Below are 22,402 nucleotides of genomic sequence, written 5' to 3'. Positions count from 1 at the left end.
TTAAACTTCTGTCTGGGGTAGCGTACTATCTGTTGTGTTTTTCCCCGAGTAAAGGATGATGTTTGATGACGTAATCATTTAATGTCAACCAGTAAAAGAACCGAGACATTAATTGTGAAATGCTTTGACGGTTAGTAGTTTATTTACAGTATTTATCATGCTCTGACATAAAAGACTAATGTTAAGTAAGTTACAAACAAATCCAGGAGTTGTACACAAAGTTAAGGCCTTAAATGCTTATAAAATAGCAAAGTATGCATTTATAAATCAATGGAAAACTTCCTGTTTGATGCATTCACCTCAGATTGCAACCGCAAACCGTAATATCTCATAACTCTTGACAAGGATCATGGTAATGTTTAACTGGTCCATAAAATATATGTATATGGTGAGAATGCAGTGATCATGTGTTCTTGTACGATTTTTTTTTTTACAATAGTGACCAACACACACAAAGAAACAAAGTATCAATAAGAATCAAGATCAGTTGTTTTAGGAAACACATTATTGATCCCTTTATTTAATCCAACACCTCTCATGTTCTTGGTCATGATTTAGATTCAGGAGAGAAGATGGATCATTTAGCTTTTTTGTGAAAAACTTTACTATCGGTCACTATATAATTGAGTCAATAATACTGCAAAACATGTCACTGAAAAGTAAGTCCACCTCCTGGAAACTGTAGACTTTTTGACAAACTTGAAATAAAACATGAGCCAAATAAAAATAATATTTATGGATATAGCCTATGCACCTTAACACAAACATAAAGCATACATAACCCTAGAACAAAAAGAAAGATCAATAAATAAATGGGGCTTTAGTAAAAAAAAAAAAAAAAAAAAAAGGGCAATTTAACTGTGAATGAGATCAAAGTGAATTAAAGATTTCCAAAGACCACTGATGCTTAAAGAAAAATCACTCATCGATGACCCTGTGGAGGCGGCATAAACCAGGGCAGCTATTTGCATTGTTAGGTGCCTATCGTCAATAAAACAAGACACCAAAACCATTACTTTGCATAACAGGTGCTTCCTGGAGAAAACCTTTGGTGACCAGGAATAAAACCACAAAGACTTTGGGGCCTAAATTATGAAACAGAGTTTGTCTTTTTATCATTCATAAAACCTCACTTAGGTTTAAACAGCTATGCTCAGAAAAGGGCTTAAAGAAGGTAATTTTCCGGCAGCTCAGATCCAGATAATGCTTTCTAACCAAAGACTTAACAAAGTAGTATGGGAGGACAAACGTCCATTCATTCTAATGCAAAGCAAACAAATGTATGCACATGCTTTTCATTTGCATACATTTGTTTGCAAATATATCGAATAACAGATTAATGACAATGTTATATCTTTTCCCAAAGATATAACACATGGACCTTTCATCCCAGCTGCAGAGAGAAACCGAAGAGGAACAATTTTGGGTCCAGCGTATTTAAGATGCAAATGGCTTTCCTAGAAAATGTTTAACCAAAGTCATATTTCTGAACCAGAATTACGCAAATTGAATGAGCTAAAAATTAGCAGATGTGTCACATAAGCTAATATGCACAGGCCTTTCAGAGCTATGAGGTCAGAGCAAGTTAAAAAAAAACAGGTACTTTGCTGGTAAAACCTCACATCCACTTTTGTAACTATTGTGTCAACAGAGCACAGAAAATGAGGTGAAATGAAAAAAAAAGCAACCAAGTGTGCTTTTTTAAAGCGGATTTTTAAAAGTGGATATCATCTATTTAGAAAAAACGCCCACAAAGCTTTATTTTAGTAAAAAGGGAAACCACATAGACAGGAGTGACTGGCCTTTCCTTGCCGAATAAGACGATCAATGCTTCTATCAATGATTGCAGTGATGTGAATAACTCAACTATCACCAACTTTAGTTTTTTCAGATGATTGTAAGTAGAGTTTAATCGAATTATCGATAGGCAAAAAGGTGGACGTCACCGGAACTGAACATACTGACACATAGTGATGAATGCATTAGTGTTAAAACACACATGAACACACAAACCTACATTTTTATATTAACTTTTCGACACGGACAAATATGCTGACAATCCATCTTAAAGATGTGTAAATAAACCTTAAGAGAAGTTAACTCTTTGTGTGCGGTAGCATAATCAACACAGAAAAAATGTGAAAAATCCAGCCTTTAACTAGACATTTATCACTGATAAGTCCCATCTGTCATCTTTTTAATACGTGCAGGATTGCTGGTGCCTATTTCCAGCGGTTATTGGGCAAGAGGCAGGGTACGCCCTAAAAAAAAAAAACACCAAGAAATTATTATTTTAATAGAATCCCAAGAGGGACACTCTTTAACACCTTCGTTGTTAATACTTTGTACAACCCTTAGTCTTTTCCACTTAATACTTCACAAAGTTGGAGCCCATAGATAGAGGGACCTTTGACAATTTCTATTTTAAATTCCCTCTAGATATTCCAGACACATTTAGCTCAGGGGACAATAAGAACTTTTTTGCCTCCGCCTAAAGTGCTTATTTAAATGCCAAATAAAGCTCAACTGTACTAGATTTATTAGTTTATTCATTTCTTAGAGAAAAGTTTGCAGCTTCAACAGATGCCAAACAATATTTCTAGCATAAGCTGATTTGCGATGTCAGGCTCTAGTTGGGTCTTGTTCTCTGGGTCATCGCTGAACGACGACTCATTTTTAATTGTCTGGTAAAGTCGACCGATTTGCTGGTATTTCAAAACGTGACACTGACTAAAGCATATAGTTCAAGTCCCAGCCGTGTTTAGCAGACTCTACATGTCTACATGTGTTTGTGTGGGACAGGTGAGGCTTTCTTGTGGCACAACACAAGATTTATATCCGAAGAAACCCAAAAATCATCAAGCTTTTCCGAACAAGCTTTTGATCCGCTTAAAAGTAACTTAGAAATTAAAAACACGTTTCAGTTAATTTCATTTGAAAGATATTAATTCGGCAACAGTGAATTTGTTTATTATTTCATAACACGGGCTTTCTTTTTTGTACTCTGCTGGGATTTTTCTCAAATTTTCAGTGTTAAATGATGCTGCAGTAACAAAAGACGGATTTAATTTAAGGCGTTTTACACACCAGCACGGTTGCCTGAATCTGTGGACAATGGAAGACTATTTCAGATGATAATATATGACTTAATGGCCGTTAATTAAAGCGGTGTATAAAAAAAAAAAAAAAAAAAAAAAAAAACATATGTATGACAGAAAGCTTAAAAAGATTTTCTATGTAGCTGCCTGGAGCAATACTTGTTTAAGTCCTATAAAAACAAATCTTCGGCCCGTCAGTGTCAGGCCTGAAAAGTGCTGAAATCACTTCTGCGTGATCCCGTTAATACTGTACTTCCTCTTTAGCGAGACAGGCGAAGAAGAATACGCTCGTCAGACGAGCAGCTCTTCTCCAAATGATTTGTGGAAGCCATTTCAGAGCGGAATGGTCCATCGGGGCAGTAAGAGTCTGTGATGGGAGGCCAGCAGACGGCTGTGGAGCTCAGATGAGGGAGATCCGTATGGGGATAGTGGGAGAATCTGTCCTGTTCGGTGGGGAGTGATGGGACACGACGTGCTCCACCATGGCATGTTTAGGCATGTGCTTCATGAGGTACGTCTCCTGGAAAAAAATAAAACAGATAAGAGGACCGTCACATATCACAGCTTCCCTTGGATTTAAAAGTAAGAATAGAGGCGTGATCTGTGCTCACTGAGGTGTATGCCCGGCCGCACAAGCTGCAGCAGTAGGCCTTGGCGTTCTTGATGGCGTGCGCGGAGAGGTGGATCTGCAGCGAGGCCGAGTCTGAGTAGGCACGGAAACAGTTGGAGCATTTGAAGGGCTTGTCTTTGTTGTGCTGCCTCTGGTGAGACTTTTCAAAAAAGAAAGCAAACAGAGCAGGTGACAGTCAGTCTGGGCGCTACAGGCCAAGTTAATGACAGATGTGTTCTCTGAGACAAAGTCACATTAAACGGACCCTACAACCAGAGGTCAGAGACATTTACAGCCATGAGAGCCATTTTTCCCCCCTCGGCCAAGCTAAATAAAATCTGTCTAAAGTTGCAAAAGCTGCAAGAGCCTTTGAATTAAAACTTACGGCTTTTTCCATGAAAACAGACTATTGAGTGAAAAAAACACACGTCTTGCATCCTTTGTGCCGTTCTGTTGTGGAAATGCAGATAAAAACCGCCAAAACTAGACTTATTTACTACCTTCACAATTAAAATAAGTTCTTACTTATTTTTGGGCAATATCTTTTTTTAAATGGAGACAATCTGAATGGCTTAAAGCTGTAGCTTGCTGACCCCACACTTAAACCCTCTGTTAGCCCACTTATTGTTTTAATCATCAGCTTTTGGAGATACTTTCTACTCCCACAGTTTAACATGGTGGCAGCATCCTGATATGGGATTGCTTTTATTCAAGTCAAACTGAGGTTTTTGTTCCAAAACCCTGAAAATATCAGTCGGTTTTGTCCCAATAGCTTCAGTTCTACTCCACTATAAATAGAATAGAACTACTTATAGTAGAACAGACATTTAAGTGAAGCCAAGCCTTCATCCAAATAAACAGAATAATGACTTTATGAGAGGAAAATAAAAGTTTTGGAATGGCCAAGTCCAAAACTAAATCTGACAGGAAATGTGTCTCCTAACGAAGCCTGTAAACGGGAGATTTGCTCACAATCTGTTAAATCTGGAGTCTCTGCAGCTCACAACAAGCTCAAGAACTGTTTACAAACATGCTAATTATTACACGTTCTGATCTGATCATGAGTCGTTTACAATGATGCTACGGTACACATGCAAACACCTTAGCTACTTTTAGATAGTACTGCATTACAATCGTGCATACCGCATATTATCTGCTATTACAATGCAAACAGGCTGGTGTATTTCCACTGTTTAATATGAATATTGCCTCTTTTTGTACCAGAGAATACCATATTATCAATAATTGTGCAATATTTACTTTTATTTATTTATACTTTTATTTTGGCCTTTCTGAGAAGCTCATTCTCTGTTGCTTAAGAACTAATTTAAGATTAAATTATCTTGTTTTCCCATTACTACAAATTGTGCGTAACTCTTTCTGTGTCTTTGCCACTGTCACGCCCAAATTTCTCCATAGTGGTACAAGAAAGGAATTTTATTAGCTTATCTTAAATTTTGTTGGCAAATATGTCAAATATTACTAAGCTGTTATTTTCTTTTTCATTTCTTGTCATTTTGTCTTTCTTGCTTTTGCTGGTGTTTCAAAAGCTCACTCATGGTTGTGAAAGATAAGATGGATTCCAGGAAAATTAATGAATGGGAAAAAAGAGCAAATTATGGAGGCCTATTATAAAATTTGAATAATGTGATTGGGTGGATGATGCATTAATGTGCTTTTGCAATGCAAAACATATGCACACCATTTTGACAAGAATCTAGAAAACTTTACATTGTAAACCCTGAGCCAAAATGTGATCTCCCATTATGTTCATTATGCATGTAAATGTCACGCACTATAGCAACCCATTCTTTAATGGTAGGTGACCATTTCAGCCCTTTTCTTATAACTGTGATGTTGTTTTTTTACGTGCTGCCATTAGTAGAGCAAAAACGTTCTTATCATTTCTATTCAACTTTTGTATTACATCACCCAGATACATAGCAGCACATTTAAAATGACTCTTAACACCAACAATATTTGTATGATTGTAAATTTCCTCCTAGTAAACTCTAATGATTTGGCAGCTCCAGAAAATATGCCTGTGGGTGGCTCTCTTGGTCCCACAATGCAGCCATGCTTTGAAAACAAGAAATAAGCGCCATATATTGCCCTGACATCTGTGGAAATTAAGTCCTTTTAGAGACCGGCGTTGGCCTACCTGAAGGACATCACGCTTACTTCTCAGAGAATACATTTTTCCTAACTTCCTGTTCTTCACTGGATAATTTCCATATAAATCATCACTATAGAGGTCAAATTTAAGGTGGAGATTTTAGCTCTTTTTCTTTGAGCAGACAATAATGCACTGAGGCCCAGTTCAGCGTTTTAAAATGTTTAACCAACTTGTGTTTGATTTTTTTTTTTTATTTAACTTGTTTTTGTAATATATATTTTTTATTTTCCAAAATGGAAGTGAATATACATCCATTCATATATTTTCTAACATGTCTATCCCTTGTGGGGTCACGAGGAGTGCTGGTGGCTATCTCCAGCTGTCAGTGGGCAAGGAAGTAAATACAATTCTCATAAAACTTCACCATGAACATATTTCTAAAAGTAAAGTTTTACAAACTGAGAGAAACTGAGATAAGTCAAATAAATTGAGATAAAACATGAAAAGAACTAAGAAAATGCACTGGGGGAAAAAAAAGTGTTTTACAAATGAGTTATTTAATGTTTTATACTTATCTTACTAACTTTTTACAAGCAACAAGGGAGAAAATGAGCCAAAAAGGTATTGCAAAAGTTATAGTTGAAATTTGCTTAAATATTAATAGTCCAAATTTAGAGTAAACTGAAAAACTCCCTTTGAAATCTGACATTTTAAACCTGCCTCCTTCAAGACAGGTTACAGGGGTTAGCTTGAGTAATCTTAAGGATCCTATCAGGTAAAACAAGAACTATCTTAGTGACCTTTGTTAAGAAACCTCCAACTACACGCCCCTAGTATTTTTCCAGTCTATTAACTCTGCGGCTCAGCTAGTAAAACAAGAAGAGGGGGGGGGCTCAGGTTTACCTGCAAATTAGAGAGCTGGGTAAAAGCTTTCTCACATCCTGGATGGAGGCATTTGTAAGGCCGGTCACCTGTATGGATTCTGAAACACAAAACACAAACAAACAAGTTGGACAGGAAGCTAAAAGCAACCTAACTCAGGTCCTCAAGTGTTGAGGGATAAACAGAGCCATGAAGGGGTTTTCTTAGTGTCTTGTTGGAAAATGCTAAACTTAAAAAGAAACAAAAAACAAATAAAATGTCTATTTTTTCCAGTAAAACAACCCAAAACTTAATCAAATCCTCTGCAGGATTTAATTCAGATTATTTATTGGCTCTTGAGAGTTGCATCTACACCAGCTCAGTAATGTTTACAACAAGTTACACCCCCGCCCCTCCCCACTGACCACTATACTGTGACAGCATTGCCCTTTGACTTGATTTATAATATAAAACTTGTCATCTACACAGAAGCACAAGTACAAGAATTAGATAAGAGTGCATTTTAAATTTAAACAAGACTTTAGTTTTGGCCCTACTTATGTATTTTAGAGGATATCATCACATTATGGTTCCTTATTGTAAGACCTTTTACACACTGGAATCATTACTGTACAATCTTTCCAAAGTACAAAAGTAAAAAAAAAAAAAAAAAAAAAAAAAAAAAAAAAAAAAAAAATGTGTAGTTGTGCTTACAAGTTTACACAATTTCAGTTTTTCAGCAAATTTCTCAGGAAAAAAAAGTGAATCATGAGTTTTCTGGTTGGGTCACATAATTGATCATAACGACAGCATTAAATACCCAAAGGATGCAGATCAAAAGTTTATAAGCTAGTTCTTATCGGCCCCTTTGAGTCGTTGGTGTTAGTTGTGAATGAGGGACTTACTTTCGTGCAGCTCATGCTGGCTTCCATGAACTGCATGTTCCTAGAAATTACTCTCGTTGAGATCAGGGAAGTGAGATATCTCCTCCAGCGCTTTCACCTTTTCCTGTTGTTAACAATGACAGGTCAGTCTGGCCTTGTGTTTTGGCTCACTGGATGACGCCGTAACTACCTAAATATGTCCCACCTGCAGCTACCGTGTTGATAAAGTGCAAATCTTTCTCCAGTATTTTCATATAATTTGTTGCATTTGCATTTGCTTCAATTTTGAGCAGGGGGGCGCAGCCAAGAGGTGGCCAGTGGTGTAGGCATGGCCGATAAACCAAAGATTTACCCACACAGAAATGTACAAGAATAACCAACGTTATTTTGACCATGTCGGTATTTTTGGTATACAAAAAAAAAATGAGAACAAAGTTGTTTCCTGTAAAGGTAGGGTATTCTCTTGTCCCTTTCAGACAGGAGCATACCCTAGAGGTGAGAGAATGCGAGGTATTTAGTGTCATCGTCCATTTATCGTTATCGCGGTGATCTGCTAAATATATTGCAATTTTGATTTTAGGCCATATCGTCCAGCCAAGGCCACCAAGGCAAAGTGATTAGATGTTTCCAGGTTAACGCAATATACCAGCAAAGTCCAGGGCGGACAAGCTGCCCCCTCCACAACAGATGGTGGCAGCAGTAACACTCTCAAAGGAAATGCCAACCACTGATACAATTATAGTCCAGTAATGGTGCAAATGCTCTCTGGTTTTTCTCCTGCTGCAGAAGAGGTCAGACTCTCAGGTAGGTTAAGAATGGAGGGAAACATATTTACAAAGGTTGAAAACTTGCTAATTGTTTTCTGTGCATTGCAACTGAAAAGACCAATTTCAGAACAGTTTTAGACCATTTTTATTTTTAGTCTATTTAATGAGAGAGTGACAAAGAACCATAGCTCTATCCACAAAAAACAAACATATGCTTGTTTTTTTTTTATGTTCTGTTCATGTACAGCACTTTGAATTGAAATGTGCTACACAAATAAACTTGCCTTGCCTTTTAGAAACTAAAGATATCAATTTATGGTCAATCTAGCTAACGCAATTATTTAACACAATGAAATCCCTCAGTATGAGGGATTGCTGCAAAGCCATGGACAATGCAGACGACTCTCCCTGTAGCTCTACGCTTCTTCAGGAGGAGTGAATGCTGCTTGTCGGGACTTTGAAGCAATCAACTGGGTTCCCTTATGTAGGATGTTTTTGACCAATCTGTATAATCTGACCCAATCTGCGTAATCTGATTCAATTTGACTTTGTAAAGTTCCTTGAGATGACATGTTTCATGAACTGGCGCTATATAAATAAAATTGAATTGAACTGAACAATTACTGTGTGAGTTTAGAGACACACTGCATCTGCTTCACCAAAATACGTTTGCAAAGTGGAAAGTGCCAAAAACAATTTTAATAATCTCATTTTGCTAAATTGTTTTGATAATTTTGAGCCAAAAATTTAACTAAAATACTAATTATTTACACAGATCTATTAATGCTACTTCAAGCTTTTTGTACAACACAGTCTATATTCATATCTACTTTTAACAACACCAACCATGAACTAAGCCTTTTATTTACCTCAAAAACATAAAGAGGGGTGGGGGTTCTCAATTCCCTCTTTTGTGAGGGAGGACAAACCATCTCTTTATTTAAAAGGTCTCCTGGGACTTTTAACTTAAAACTTTACAAGATTTCCATTAAAAACTTCCCTAGTTTTCCAGACTTTATTTTCTATTTTTTTCTTTTTTGTATTATGAAAGTTTTTGTAAAATATATATAATATTGTTACCATTTTTAGGGCCATTTTACTCTCTTTGACACCTGGACAAAATTAGATCAGTGAAACTACTTACTAAATCTGGATGGGAGTTTCACTCACAGTTTGTGATCAGTAAAACTTTCCTTCACTAACTTTCATAACATAGGAATATCTATGCTTTGTTTAGTATCCAAACCAAATCTAGTTTACAAACCAAGAAGTAAAAGGATGCAGAGGCTGAAAAGCAATAAAAGGAACTTTCTGGGTTTTAATTGTGTGCACGACTATAAAAAAAATAAATGAAAAGATCTACAAGCTGAATGAAACTTTCGCTTTGTCAACCAAAGATAAAAAGTTATCACCTAAACATAAATCAATGTAAAACATCCTTATTTTCAGAAATCCAGTTTTTAAATTTTCAGTAATGTAATAACAAATATATCTGGAAATGAAAACCTTTTTCTGTACTCAATTGTTATTTTCCCAGGACTTTTTAAGACAATTTGTTTTATTCCTGTGTTTGCATCTCTTTAAATAACAGGTAAAAAGCTCATGTTTATATGCTAATTAGAGAACTGGGTAAAATAGTAGCATTTATAATAATACCAATTTAATACTACATTTTTTTTAAAAAAAGTCTCCACTGTTGTTCATGCTCATGTGAGAACAGGAAGAACAAAATATATAAACATGAACAAATGCTTTAACTAAAAATCTTTTGTTAATGTAATATTGCAGATATTAGTATAGTAATTACTGATGCACAATATGATATATTGTGCGTCTCTGGACCTAAGTGTTGCAAATGAACTGTCAGACCTGATGTGCTGCTGCAGGTGGGAGAGCTGGCGGAAGCATCTTTCGCAATAGGAGCAGCGGTACGGCTTGAGGCCCAGATGGATGCGCAGGTGCTGAGCCAGGTACGAGGCGTTCGCAAAGGTCTTGGTGCAGTGAGGACACTTGTGGGCTTTCGCCTCTGTGTGCGTTTTGGAGTGGATTTGCATGTCCGACTTGGAGAAGAAGGTCAGCGGACAAACTTTACACCTGGAAAGTGGAAACAGTGGACATGCGTCAGGAAAGGTGCACACCGAACAGCAATAAGGCTGCTTTTAGGACAGATTTATTTAATTTAGGAATAACAATCAAGAAGTGGAAGTCTGTCCCTACAGATCAACCTTAAGTATGAATTATGTTTTCACTGAAAAAAGGATTAATAGTACTTGAAGGCACTTAAGCTTAGAGGAGAAACTGGTTTAGAAAATCAATACAGGAAGTAAACTAAAACACAGACAGGTGAATCTAAAATTAGAAAATAATTTCTCTAAGAAATAATTTCAGAAAGTGGAACTATTTAGTTAAAAGAAATTCAGTGTGATACTTTTCAAGTGTTTGTTCTGTTCATTTTGATGGTTATGGCTTACAGCTGATAAAAACCCAAAACTCTGTTACAGAAATTTTAAATATTACACAAGAACTTTAAAAAGGTTTTAAAGGTTCTGAGTTTAACTCCCACCGCCTGCACTCTGGGTCCCTGAGCAAGACGCTTAACGCCAGATTGCTCCCCAGGCGCCACACAGTGGCAGCCCACTGCTCCCCAAGGGGATGGATTAAAATGCAGAAGTGAGTTTCTCCATTGTGAAATGAATAAACTACAATTATTATAATTATTATTAAAAAAAGGGATGGGAAATGCACTTACATCCTCCAGATGAAGGTTACATTGCTAAAGAGTGCTGCACCCAGGTCTGTTAAGGGAAAGTAAGGTGGTTGACCACATCGTAGCACGGTGGGTCCCTGGAGTTAATGGGAATTTGTCAGATCAACGGCGGCGCAAAGGGACTGGGCTCACCAGGATTTAGGACTATCTCACCGGGCTGGAAAATATTCTACTGTCTTTTATCTGTCCCTCAGAGGGATAATACACTATTATCAGCAGCATCATCTGACATCACCTTAATCTGTCAGGATGTTCTGCCACTTTGGATGGACTAGTAAAAAATTACATACGGTAATTGTTTTGGACGAGAAATGGTAAAAAAAAAAGATAACTCCAGCCCTGAGAGGAATACGGAACAAATTCAACAGTCAATTCAAGTATTTGAACTGGACTGTGGCTGGGGACACAACCCACAAACATATCCAGGACATGAACTATGACATGTCGCATTCCTTGAGTAGTGCTTCTCCTGAACCAGAGACAACTTCAGAACCACCTTACGTGGGCAAAGGATGAAAAGGACTGGACTTTTGCTCAGAGGTCCAAAGTCCTCTTCTTAGCTAAAAGCGAGTCCTGAATTTCATGATGAAATCAAAGGGCAACAGGAGCCCCAACCAAGAACTGAGCTCACATACTGCTCAGCACAGGGACATTTTTGTAAGTAAGCTGACATTTTTATAATAAAAAAAAAATCTCTTTCTAATATTTCCTCTGTTATATTCTAATTAACTGAATTTGGGGTTTTCTTTTGCTGTAAGCCACAATTATCAAAATTAACACAAATACATACTTAAAATATGTGTAACGAATCTAAGCAGAGCCTCACATATTAAATACAATTACTGAAACAGATTGTTTTAATTATAATCTAATTTACTGAGGTATGTATAGACAGACTTTTTGACACACCAGGAGAGACTAATGGTCAAGAGGTTTATGGTTCCACGTTTTGTATTTTAAGTAAACCCTAAATTGTTGGATTTCTCTGTTTTGTTAACTCAGTTATCCCCAAAATAATCCCACCTATCACCCTCCCAGAATATCTTCCTCTTTGTTCTGCAGTGTGGCCCCAGACCCTCCATTTAGGTTCCTGCATCCATTCCTGCATGGTTTCGTGCATTAGGGTTCTTCATCCAGCCCCGTTTCTAACAGTAAAAATCACAGTTTTACATTATAAATATGGCCTAGGTGTGGTGTTGGTTTAGTCACCCCTGAAATATTCAGCCACAAATGATGAACTCTGGCGATGGCAACAACTACGGACACGAAATTAAAGGTTGAAAGGTTTATTGAAGGCCGTACAGAATAACGGGTCGTCTGAATTACCAGCAGGGTTCTGGTCCGGCACTGAGGAGGAGAGGTACGTTATTTTAAAGTGAGTCAAGTTGAATAATGAGAAGTTATGCATCGGAGGAGTTCTTACTGATGTCGATGGAGGCGGCGGTCCAGGAGGAGTCTGAGTTTGGCTGTTGCTGGGTTTTCTCCATTGATACAAGGCAGCAGAGCCCTGAGGCGGGAAAAGCTTGAGCATGAATTAGAACTGATATCTGTGAAGGAGGGCAGAACGGGTTAGAACCAGCACTTTGAATGAGGTGCATCCGACAATGATTTTTTTTGTCGGATACTTCACTCTTTATGCGTGAGAGCATAAATTGTCAAGCATCTGTCTTTTTTTTTTCTCCCTCCACTTCCCCCATGTTGTTGTAATCTTCCTTCAACAGATCCAAGGGCAGCGCCTTGTGGACACAGTAGTGTCCTTGGCAGCACGGCCTCAGTGAACCGTCTCCCCCTTGAAATGTTTGTGATGTTTATGTTATGGTGATGGTACAGAAACAGCAATTTCCCTCTGGGATTATTAAAGTATATCTGATTCTGATTGAAGGAAAGGTACAGCCGGCTTCACACTTTCGACGTTCCTTGCGCGCTCCGTCCGTTCAATGCAAAATGTGCGGTGCAGAAATCCAAACTGGACCCATTCATGCATCTAGAAAGCCCCCCCACACCACCACCACCTTTATTTTGAAATATTACCCGATCCGCTTTACACTTCCTCATTCTGACTTCCTGTCTGGCTCGTCTGGTTTTCAGAAATTGACGCATTTCGCGAGACAACCTAAGTTGCCTCAGGAAATCTGTTCCTCCTGATTTAGAGCTGATGAGCTGCAGGACGCCCTGCCAGTGACACCCTGCACTGAAGGGGTGAGAGAGACAACCGTACACATACCAGCAGCACACCGCTCTGTAGATATGGCAGCACCCCCGCCCCCCAAGGGTGCTCCTTGGCGGATGACCAGAGGTGGACGGATCACTGAAGGACTGCTGCTTAGAATAGGAAGTCCTCTGCAACTAACCAGACCTTTTGTCCAGGAGAGTAAATGGATGCTGGGATATGTTTCGGCAGATGACATGTGCATTGTAGTGCTACTTGAGTCTGGTTTCAAATCCTTTGGCAACGAATAACAGACCCAATCTTCACAGGGGGGGGGGGGGGGGCTTTTGTGAAGAAGGTGTTTTTGAGTCTGTTTGTCGTGGATTTAATGTTCAAACATTTAACTGATGGGTGAGGGGCAAACAGTGCATTGTCCAGGTCGGTGGGATCAGTGGCAATGTGTCTTGCCCTTCTTGAGCAGCATAAACTGAGTTCAGTTCTTGCAGACGGCATCCCACAATTCCCTGCGCACACTCCACAACCCGTGTCAAATCCTCCTCCTATACTATACTAAAACTTTTTTTTACAGCTTCGTAGAAAGTCAAGTCTTTCAGTTTCATGAGGAAGAAGAGCTGTTGCTGGATCTTCTTCACCATCTGGGATGTGTTCACAGTCCAGGAGAGGTCAGAGGAGATGTGAATGCCCAGGAACTTTTTACAGTCCACACACTCTAAGACCTCCCCCTGTATGCAGAGAGGAGCGTGTTCAACTCTTCCTGGACCTCCTGTAGTCCACATTAGGCCCGTTTACACTACACTTTTTTAACCGAGCCGAGACCAGTCCGAGCTCGGTAACCGAGATAACTCTCGTGTGTAAACGGTCAGCAGACTGAACCGGACCGCGCTAACCCTAACCGGACCGCGCTAACTGCGGACCAGTTCCCTAGTAGGTCTCGGACTGGGTTTTTTTATCCCGGTTACCTGATAACGAAGAGCGCATGAGCAGACCGCGTCATCCCCTTACAGTCAGCTGACTGTCCGCGGTTTTTCCGCCGTGTCTGGCTGCACGTCCCGATTCACACTCCATTCAGACAAATTTCAGACATTCATAATAATACTAGCTTTCTTACCGTGCCACATGGTTTCCAGAGATGATTCTGCTTAGCAGTGTGATGAACCTCAGTGTCTGTCGTTGTTTCCTGCGTCTGTAAATCCTTATTAGACGTTCGTTTGTCTTATCCACGTCCCAAAAGCCGACTCTATGTCTAACCATAACATCCTCAATGTTACGGGTGCCGATTTTAATTTGCCCGCCTTCAATTCCAGAGAGCGGTAGTACCACAGATCGCCACTAGGAGGCGAGGAGCAACCATGGAACCGAGGTAACCGAGATAACTCTTGTGTGTAAACGGCCGTTTTTATCCCGGTTAACTGATCCAAGCTTGGACTGGTCTCGGCATGGCTCGGGTTTTAGGTGTAGTGTAAACGGGCCTTATGACTTCCTTGGGCTTGCTGGTGTTCAGGATGCCGTTGTTCCCGGAGCATCACTGTGTCAGATTGGGTGATGATGGGTCTCATCCCTGGAAATGAGGATCAGTGGTGTCGTCCGCAAACATGTTTGTGGGGTGGATGGCACCAGGATGTGGGGATTGTTGGGACACAGACAGTGGAGCGTGATTTCAGGGTGCTGGTTGCGACATCAGTTCGACGTTCTGAAGGACATTGGGGACATTGGTTAAAACAGCTGGGATGACCAGATTTTCACAGCGATCGATGTGTGTTCTAAAAGATTATACAGATGTCCAAGTGGAGGGGAATGCACCGCGAAGGAGGTCTATTGCACATCATTTGGGAACATTACAGAGAGCGGGGCTTTTGTGACTGAATCAGGGAGAGCAGACGGGACAGGGCATTGGAGACACGAGGAATGGCAATGGGTGCTCCCTGACACAATGCAAGATTATGCCCTGTTAATTTGAAGGTTACGTATCTTTAACCAGGTGTGACCTAAAACAACAAGTGGGCTCTCAGTGGTGAAAACAAAGAAGGCCATCTGTGATGTCTTCTGGAACGACAAACCCAAAATGCTGTGTCTGATGCTGCTTATGCTCTGGTGGGAACTGCCATCCAGACCGGTGCCATGAGTGAGAGTAGGGCGGTTCAGGACTGGGATGATGTACTCTTCTCGTAGTTCTTAATCGACCGTCTATGCATGTAGCAAGGTCTTCCAATGTTTTGGCTTTTTAGCTGTCTCCTCGCCACTGATATTTTGCTTCAACAAATCAACAAATATGTGAAAATATGAAAAGGTAATGTAGAAGATCTTCCTTGAACCATCGGGAAGGAATGAGGAGAATGACAATAAAAAAAAAAAAAAAACAGGAAGCAGTAAAGCAGGAAGCCCCCACATTTGCAGAGCTGCCCAGAAAAAGGTTTGTGCGTTGCGGAGGCGGCGTCCCTGTAGACGGTGGGAGCCGAGATAAATTAAGGAGACGGTACGGAGACTTTGGAGGGTAAACAGGCAGGTGAGCGAGTGGTGAGCTGCAGAAGGATCTGAGCGGCTGAGATCAGGAGAAAGGTCTGAGGAGCGGTGAGGAGAATCACGGAAGGGATCTCGAGGGGTTTCCCCTAATGAGCCGTTAAGCAAGGCAGCAGAGACGTGAAGCTGGAGCACGAATGGGGACTGATCTCTGTGAAGGAGGACAGCGGGGGTTAGAACGAGCACTTTGAAGGACAGGTAACACAGGAGAAGGTAGGCCTGAGTACCAGGATGGTGAGCTAAAAACAATCTGGCATCTGCCTCAGGGAGTCTCCTCTTTATGCTTCTCCTGATTAACGCAGAGAATCTGTAGCTGCGGGACACACCGGCCAGTCACGCCCTGCAAAGAAGATATGAGAGAGACACACCAACGACACACAGCCCTGTGGATATGACAAATGTGTGTAAACACATCGGTAAACTAAAGAATGTGTATGTAACGTTAGAAAAAAGTTCAACTGTGTGTCTCTCAAAGGTGTGCTTATTTACTTTACTTTTATCTCCGAGAACATTTAACAACTTCCTGCTTCCTCTTAGCAGCTCGTAGTTTTTTTCCCCAGCATCAAAGCGGAAAAGGTTTTTTCTATTTATTACCTTAAAAAAAGAGATAAACTGATGGTGGGGTTGTAAAACTGAGTCATTATACACCTTAGATAATTTAACTTCCTGTTTCATCCCTCCAACAAATTCCCAATTTTAGATTTAAGATGGATTTGTTTCTGGTTTAAAAATGCAAGTCTGGTACAAGTTACTGCTCCTTTATTGCTTTTTTTCTGTCACTATTTGCATTTTTACTAGTTTTCTGCTTTTTTTCCTTCAAAAACAACACATGTTGACCTCAATAGAATAGATTAGAAACACATTTATTGCCCCACTGTGGGGAGAAAAACGGGTGGGACAGTGGCAAAAACAAAAAACACAGAAGACACCCGACTTACACACAAGGTAAAATAACATGAATAAAAAGCCAAATTTAAAGTTATGCCGTAAAGCAGAAGAGAGACTTATCAGAAAGGGAAGATATGCTGTACAATTAATAGATAAGGCAAATTTAGCTAAACATTTAATTTTCAAGTTAAAGTCGAACAACAGCAGCTGATTTACAGAACGTTAAAGTGTTTTTATTCTGTATTTAAGTCTGTATTCAATAAATCATTAAGTTAAAAACATCATTGTATCGATTTATGTCTTTTTAGGTTCAATCTTTGTGAGACAAATATTGAGACAATAAGGTGTTTTCCCCCAAAATATTTAATTTGTTTTACCGATTTTTATTTGCAGCAGATATGTTTTAGTGGTATTTTGTTGGCAGACGCTATAATTGAACAGATGCATAGCAGACCCAACTTTAAACCGAGCTTCTGATAATCTGAAAACCCAAAGAGTCTAAGTTGTACTGTCAGCAATACATTTTCACCCTTACCTGGAGACTAAGCATTAAAAAAAATATGTTTTTTTTCTTCTTACCTGTAGGTTTTCCCCTCTTTTGCAGAGATGGTAATGCATGACTGATCGTTGCCCGAGGCCAGGATCGGGTATGGCACCACTAAAAGCGACGACCCGTTCTCTGCCTTGATCTTCTTGCGTCCTCGTTCCTGTTTTGGAGGAGGGCCAAGGAGTCCAACAAAGCCCCCGTTGGTTTTCCCTGGCTCGATCCCATGGCTGCCGGCTAACCCTGAGATGAGTTGAGGGGTAGGGGCTCCACCTAGCCGACTATGGCTGCTTGAGGTGGGTGTTGTGGGGGTTATGATCTCTGAAGTGCTGAGGTTCCCGGTTCTGGAGGCCAATGCCACACCTGACAGTCAAAATAGGAACATTATTTAAATAAGACCATTATTTATACTTCTTTTTCTGAAAGATTCTCCCTTTGTTAGGAGCCATCTGTCTTGTTTATTTTTTAGATCTATATTATATGATCACACACAATAACTGGATAGGAAATTAGTAAACTAGGCAAACACAGTCCAAAGAAAGCATAACAAAGCCAGAGGAAACTATTGAAGTCTGAAATACAAGATAAAAATCTTATTTTTCATTGCAACATACAGTCTGGCCAAAAACAAAAAGGTCTCACTCTGTTTTGTTGGACCGCCTTTAGCTTTAATTACGTCACACGTTCGCTGTGGCATCATTTCAATAAGCTGCAATGTCACAAGATTTATTTCCACCCAGTGCTGCATTGATGTTTCACCAAGATCCTGCATTGATGATGGTAAAGTCTGACCGCTGAGCAAAGCCTTCTTTCTCCAGTACATCCCAAAGATTCTCAATGAGGTCTGGACTGAAAATTATGTCTCATGTTCCCTGAATGACAATTTGACCCCGATGAATCCTGGCATCGTCATCTTGGAATATACCCGTGCCACCAGGGAGGAAAACATCCATAGATGGAATAACCTGGTCATTCAGTATATTCAGGTAGTCAGCTGACCTCCATCTTTGAGCTCATACTGTTGCTGAACCTGGACCTGACCAGCTGCAGTAACCTCAGATCATAGCGACGCCCCCCACAGGTACAGCAGGCACTAGGCATGATGGGTAAATCACTCCACCTGCCTCTCTTCTTACCCTGATGCGCCCATCAGGGTAAATCTGGACTCATCAGACTATATGACCTTCTTCCATTGCTCCAGAGTCCAATCTTTATGTTCCCCAGTAAATCAAAGCCTTTCTTCCAGTTAGCCTCACTGATTAGTTATTTTCTTAAGGCTACACGGCTGTTCAGTCCCAATCCCTTCAACTTTCTTCACATTGTGTGTGGAAATGCTCTCACTTTCACTGTTAAACATAGCCTGGAGCTCTACTGTTGTTTTACTTCGATTTCACCAAACGTTTAATTGATCACCGATCACAATCCTTCAGGATTTTCCCTCAAACACATTGGGTCCCCACTATCCTTCCAGTTTTTAATGAGTTAGACAGTTCTTAAACTGATTTTGGTAGTTTCTGCAATCTCCTTCAAGATGTTTTCTCTGCTTGATGATGCATGCCAATGATTTGACCCTCCTGAAACAGGCTGACGTCTTTTCCACGAACACGAGATGTGTCGTTCAACATGGTTGTTTAAGAGACGAGAAGCATTCATTGCACCAGTTGGGGTTAAATAACTTGTTGGCAGCTGAAACATAATCGCCCATGCAGTAATTATCCAATGGGAGGCTCGTACCTATTTGCTTAGTTATATCCAGGTTTTTTTGGCCAGGCAGTGTACATGCCAATTAAATTTGTCCTTTGCATTTAACCCACCCCTAAGAGAGGAGTGGGCTGTCACTGTGCTGCGCCCGGCGAGCATTCTGGGTCTAATGGTCTTGCTCAAAGACCCAAAATGGCAGTATGTGGGAGTCAAACCCAGAACCTCTAGGATAAAAGAGCATTGCTTTAACTATTAAACCATATGTCTCCCTAAACAGAAGTGGCTTTTGGGAGGCAGAGTATGCAGAAAATGGAGTTGGTTAAATATTGTGCCCTGTAATGTATAGAGAGACACATCCAAACTGTACATTTTGTTACTCATTTTTTTTATCTTACAATCAAATTACGTCCTATTGTCACATATTTGAAATCAGAAGGTCTGCATTGATGCGGCCAGATTTTTCCAGACTCAGCTTTACACTGTTCATTTGAATTCACCTGGAAATATAAAATACTGAAGTTCACTGTGTATTTATGGCAAATGTTTCAACAGTGGTCAAGATTTAAGTATGTACTCTGCAACAGGAAGGAAGGAAGGAAGGAAGGAAGGAAGGAAGGAAGGAAGGAAGGAAGGAAGGAAGGAAGGAAGGAAGGAAGGAAGGAAGGAAGGAACAGGATGACAAAAGAGGGAAGAAAGCAAAGAAGAACAGAGAGTGGAGAATAAAAGAAGGAATAATGGAAAGAGGAAAGGAAGGAAAGGCGAACAAAGAAATTAAGGAAGTTAGAACGGAAATAGATGAAGGAGGGAATAAAGGAAGGAAGAACGAAAGAGATGAAGAAACAAAAGAATGGAAATATATGAGGAAGGTAAAAAAGTAAAAGAGAAACAAAGAAAAAAATACAAGAATATATATGAGGATAGACACAGAAAAGGTAAGACAAAAAATGTCATAGTTAAATATGCTTTTCGGTACTTTTCCAGACCTGGACAATATTGAACATTTATTTCATACATTTTCAGACTGCATACAAAACCTGTAAACATTTCTATTGGTCAGATTAACCTGAACATGCTGAATTTAAACTGGTTTAAATTGGGCTCACAGACTGTAGATAAAAGCAAGTTAAGAGAAATGCAGAGAAGTTCTCTGGAGCTAATAAAAAAGCTAACACTGCAGGGAAGTAGGAGACAGAAACAGGGTGTTGCTCTGTTTCCACAGGAGAACACTGAGGAGTGTTTGCTCACCCGAGACGTGGTTTGTTCTGGAGGGATGGTCTATCAGCTGACGCAGGTGCCAGTCCTCCCACAGTCCACGGGCTTTCAGAGCTGCCTTGTCATCCAAATTCAGGTTCACATCTCCAAGAATGCGACCTAGTTAAGAACAAAATTGTACATCTAAATATCCATGATAAATATCAGTGTTTTTTATTATTATTATTGAATGATTTTAACTTAGGCAACTGGAGTACCTGTGACAGAGCTGGAGGCAGGGCGGGCATGCAGGGCGATATCAGGCTGAGAGGGGCTTGGACTGTGCAGCCCTGACCCCTGCTGCCCTTTGGACATCCCGTGTTGGCTGCCTTCGGCCTGGCCAGGGGGAGACAGCAGAGGCTGCTGGGAGGCGGCTGAAGAAGGGGGCAGGTGTGGTGGCCGGATCTTCTCTGCCATTAGCTGCTCCTTGATTTTATTGATCAAGACTAGGTTATCCAGCTGACAGCCAGAAACCAACATTTGTGACAGGAGAACAGCCATCATCAGTTTAGTCAGTGACACTTTATTGGGCGATGGTGCCCTCTCTTGGTTGATACCGGACATTGCAGCCAAATCTTTGAAATGTTGAAGGAAGGCCTGTTTAGTTATACTATTTGTTTGAAACTTCTTAATACACATAAATACCTACTTTTGAAAATTTTTTGAGGGTGGCAAAGATATTTATATACTTTTAAGGACTTTCAGAACTGTATCTGGTTATTGCAGGAGACAAATGTAATCCAATAAATTTGCTGTTTAGGCCACTGGTTTCTACAGTTGGGAGTCAGGAAAAATCTTCTGAGTGGGTCCTGGGATGATCCCAAGAGATTAAATTTAATTTAATTTAAAAAATTAAATGCTAGCACATTCCTTATCCAGTTTTGGCAGTTTCCGCTGGTGGATCATAAACAAATCATTAGTTGAGCCTTGAAATGGAAAAATATTTGGAAATAGATTTGGGAATTTTGACCATTAGCTTTAAAAAGGTAAATTTGTGCGTAAGTCTGGCTTTTGTGTCATTTTCTGTCAGGTATTCACACTTTGCACAGACAAAAATACTTTCGGTATATCTTTAGACCTCTCCTGCATGTTACCCTTAAGAGATAAATGGCAAAAGAGGTTTGCAAAACAGACATTAGCTTTTGACTTAATCAACATGAGCAGTCACTACTGAGACCTTTTTTGACATTTCTGATCTGATGATCAACTGCCTTTTTGATTTTAAAGGTCATTTTGTTTACTCTATTTGCTTATTTCTTGCTCTTGTTTCTTCTTTGCATCTTGGTGCTCAACTTGTGACCTGGTTATTATCCCACAGCGTGAAAAGAAATACCTTCATCCACTCTCATCATGTATAACTTGTAGCTTTTTCATAATTTTAAGGCTTTTATTAGGGGTTTACCATGTAAAATAATTATTAATTAATTTAGCTATCATGTTAATTAATCTAGTTAAATTGTCTTAAGAGGATCTCAAAACCCTATAATTATTGATTTGGGACTCAAATGGGGTCTTGACTAGGGCTGCAACAACGAATGGATAAAATCCATAAAAATCATTATTAAAGGCATTGGCAATGACTTTCATCATCAGTTCATTGTGTCGCACAATTAATGCGTCACTTGCTTTTTTGCAGAGCTGCTTACCCGCTGCTTACCTCACCTGCAGACGGTCGTCAATGCTGGCTGACTGCAGAGCGAAGCGGAAGCGGTATTTTCAAATGCTGCTTTTTTGTAGTAAATTCTACAAATGACGACACGGAGCAAACGGCTCGAACCGAGTCCTCAAAAGATAGGGAGCATGTCGGGCTTCACAAAAACAAAAAATAAGTAACATGCGAGATTTGACATGGCACAATAGCTCCACAGTGATGCAGGACCTGAAACGAACTTTTCAAAAACCAAGAGTATTTATTGTTGTTATGTAACCATGGTCAAATTTTGGTGAGACACTCAGAATGATAAGAGGCAGACCCAGATTAAAAACACTTCCAGAAAAACGAGACATACACATCCCTTAAGGACAACCTCAAAATTGTTTAAATTCTCAGAACAAATAAAAAGTATCCAATATCTCAAAACCATTTTTGACTCTTTAAAGAAAATTTTGAAAAAAAGAATTACTTCTTGGAATTAAAATATGTAGAAGGACAAATGCAGCATGTAGTATTTCCAGAAATACATAGAATGTTTTAGCTTGTGCTAAAACAGTCTGTGAAATGGGCTGGA

At 39.7% G+C, this 22,402-nt stretch overlaps 1 protein-coding gene across 3 annotated transcripts in view; it reads right to left on the bottom strand.

Moving 5' to 3' along the window:
- Nucleotides 1-112: 112 nt before the first annotated feature.
- Nucleotides 113-22,402, bottom strand: part of znf362a (zinc finger protein 362a) — a 30,762-nt gene continuing 8,472 nt past the window's right edge. For 2 of the 3 annotated variants that reach the window (XM_036151399.1, XM_036151398.1), the window contains 7 exons: nucleotides 20,393-20,633; nucleotides 20,169-20,294; nucleotides 17,258-17,585; nucleotides 10,206-10,430; nucleotides 6,728-6,806; nucleotides 3,710-3,868; nucleotides 113-3,618 (listed from right to left, as the gene is read on the bottom strand). In XM_036151399.1, coding sequence (XP_036007292.1) covers nucleotides 3,499-3,618; nucleotides 3,710-3,868; nucleotides 6,728-6,806; nucleotides 10,206-10,430; nucleotides 17,258-17,585; nucleotides 20,169-20,294; nucleotides 20,393-20,633 — 1,278 coding nt within the window. In that variant the 3' untranslated portion in view covers nucleotides 113-3,498. The remainder of the gene's footprint in view (nucleotides 3,619-3,709; nucleotides 3,869-6,727; nucleotides 6,807-10,205; nucleotides 10,431-17,257; nucleotides 17,586-20,168; nucleotides 20,295-20,392; nucleotides 20,634-22,402) is intronic. The other variant, XM_036151400.1, reaches the window with a different exon arrangement.

This window comes from Fundulus heteroclitus, chromosome 20 (genome assembly GCF_011125445.2).
Source record: "Fundulus heteroclitus isolate FHET01 chromosome 20, MU-UCD_Fhet_4.1, whole genome shotgun sequence".
Lineage (NCBI taxonomy): Eukaryota > Metazoa > Chordata > Actinopteri > Cyprinodontiformes > Fundulidae > Fundulus > Fundulus heteroclitus.
The sequence above is the reverse complement of the archived record's forward strand: the minus strand, read 5'-3'. Positions and strand labels throughout refer to the sequence as shown.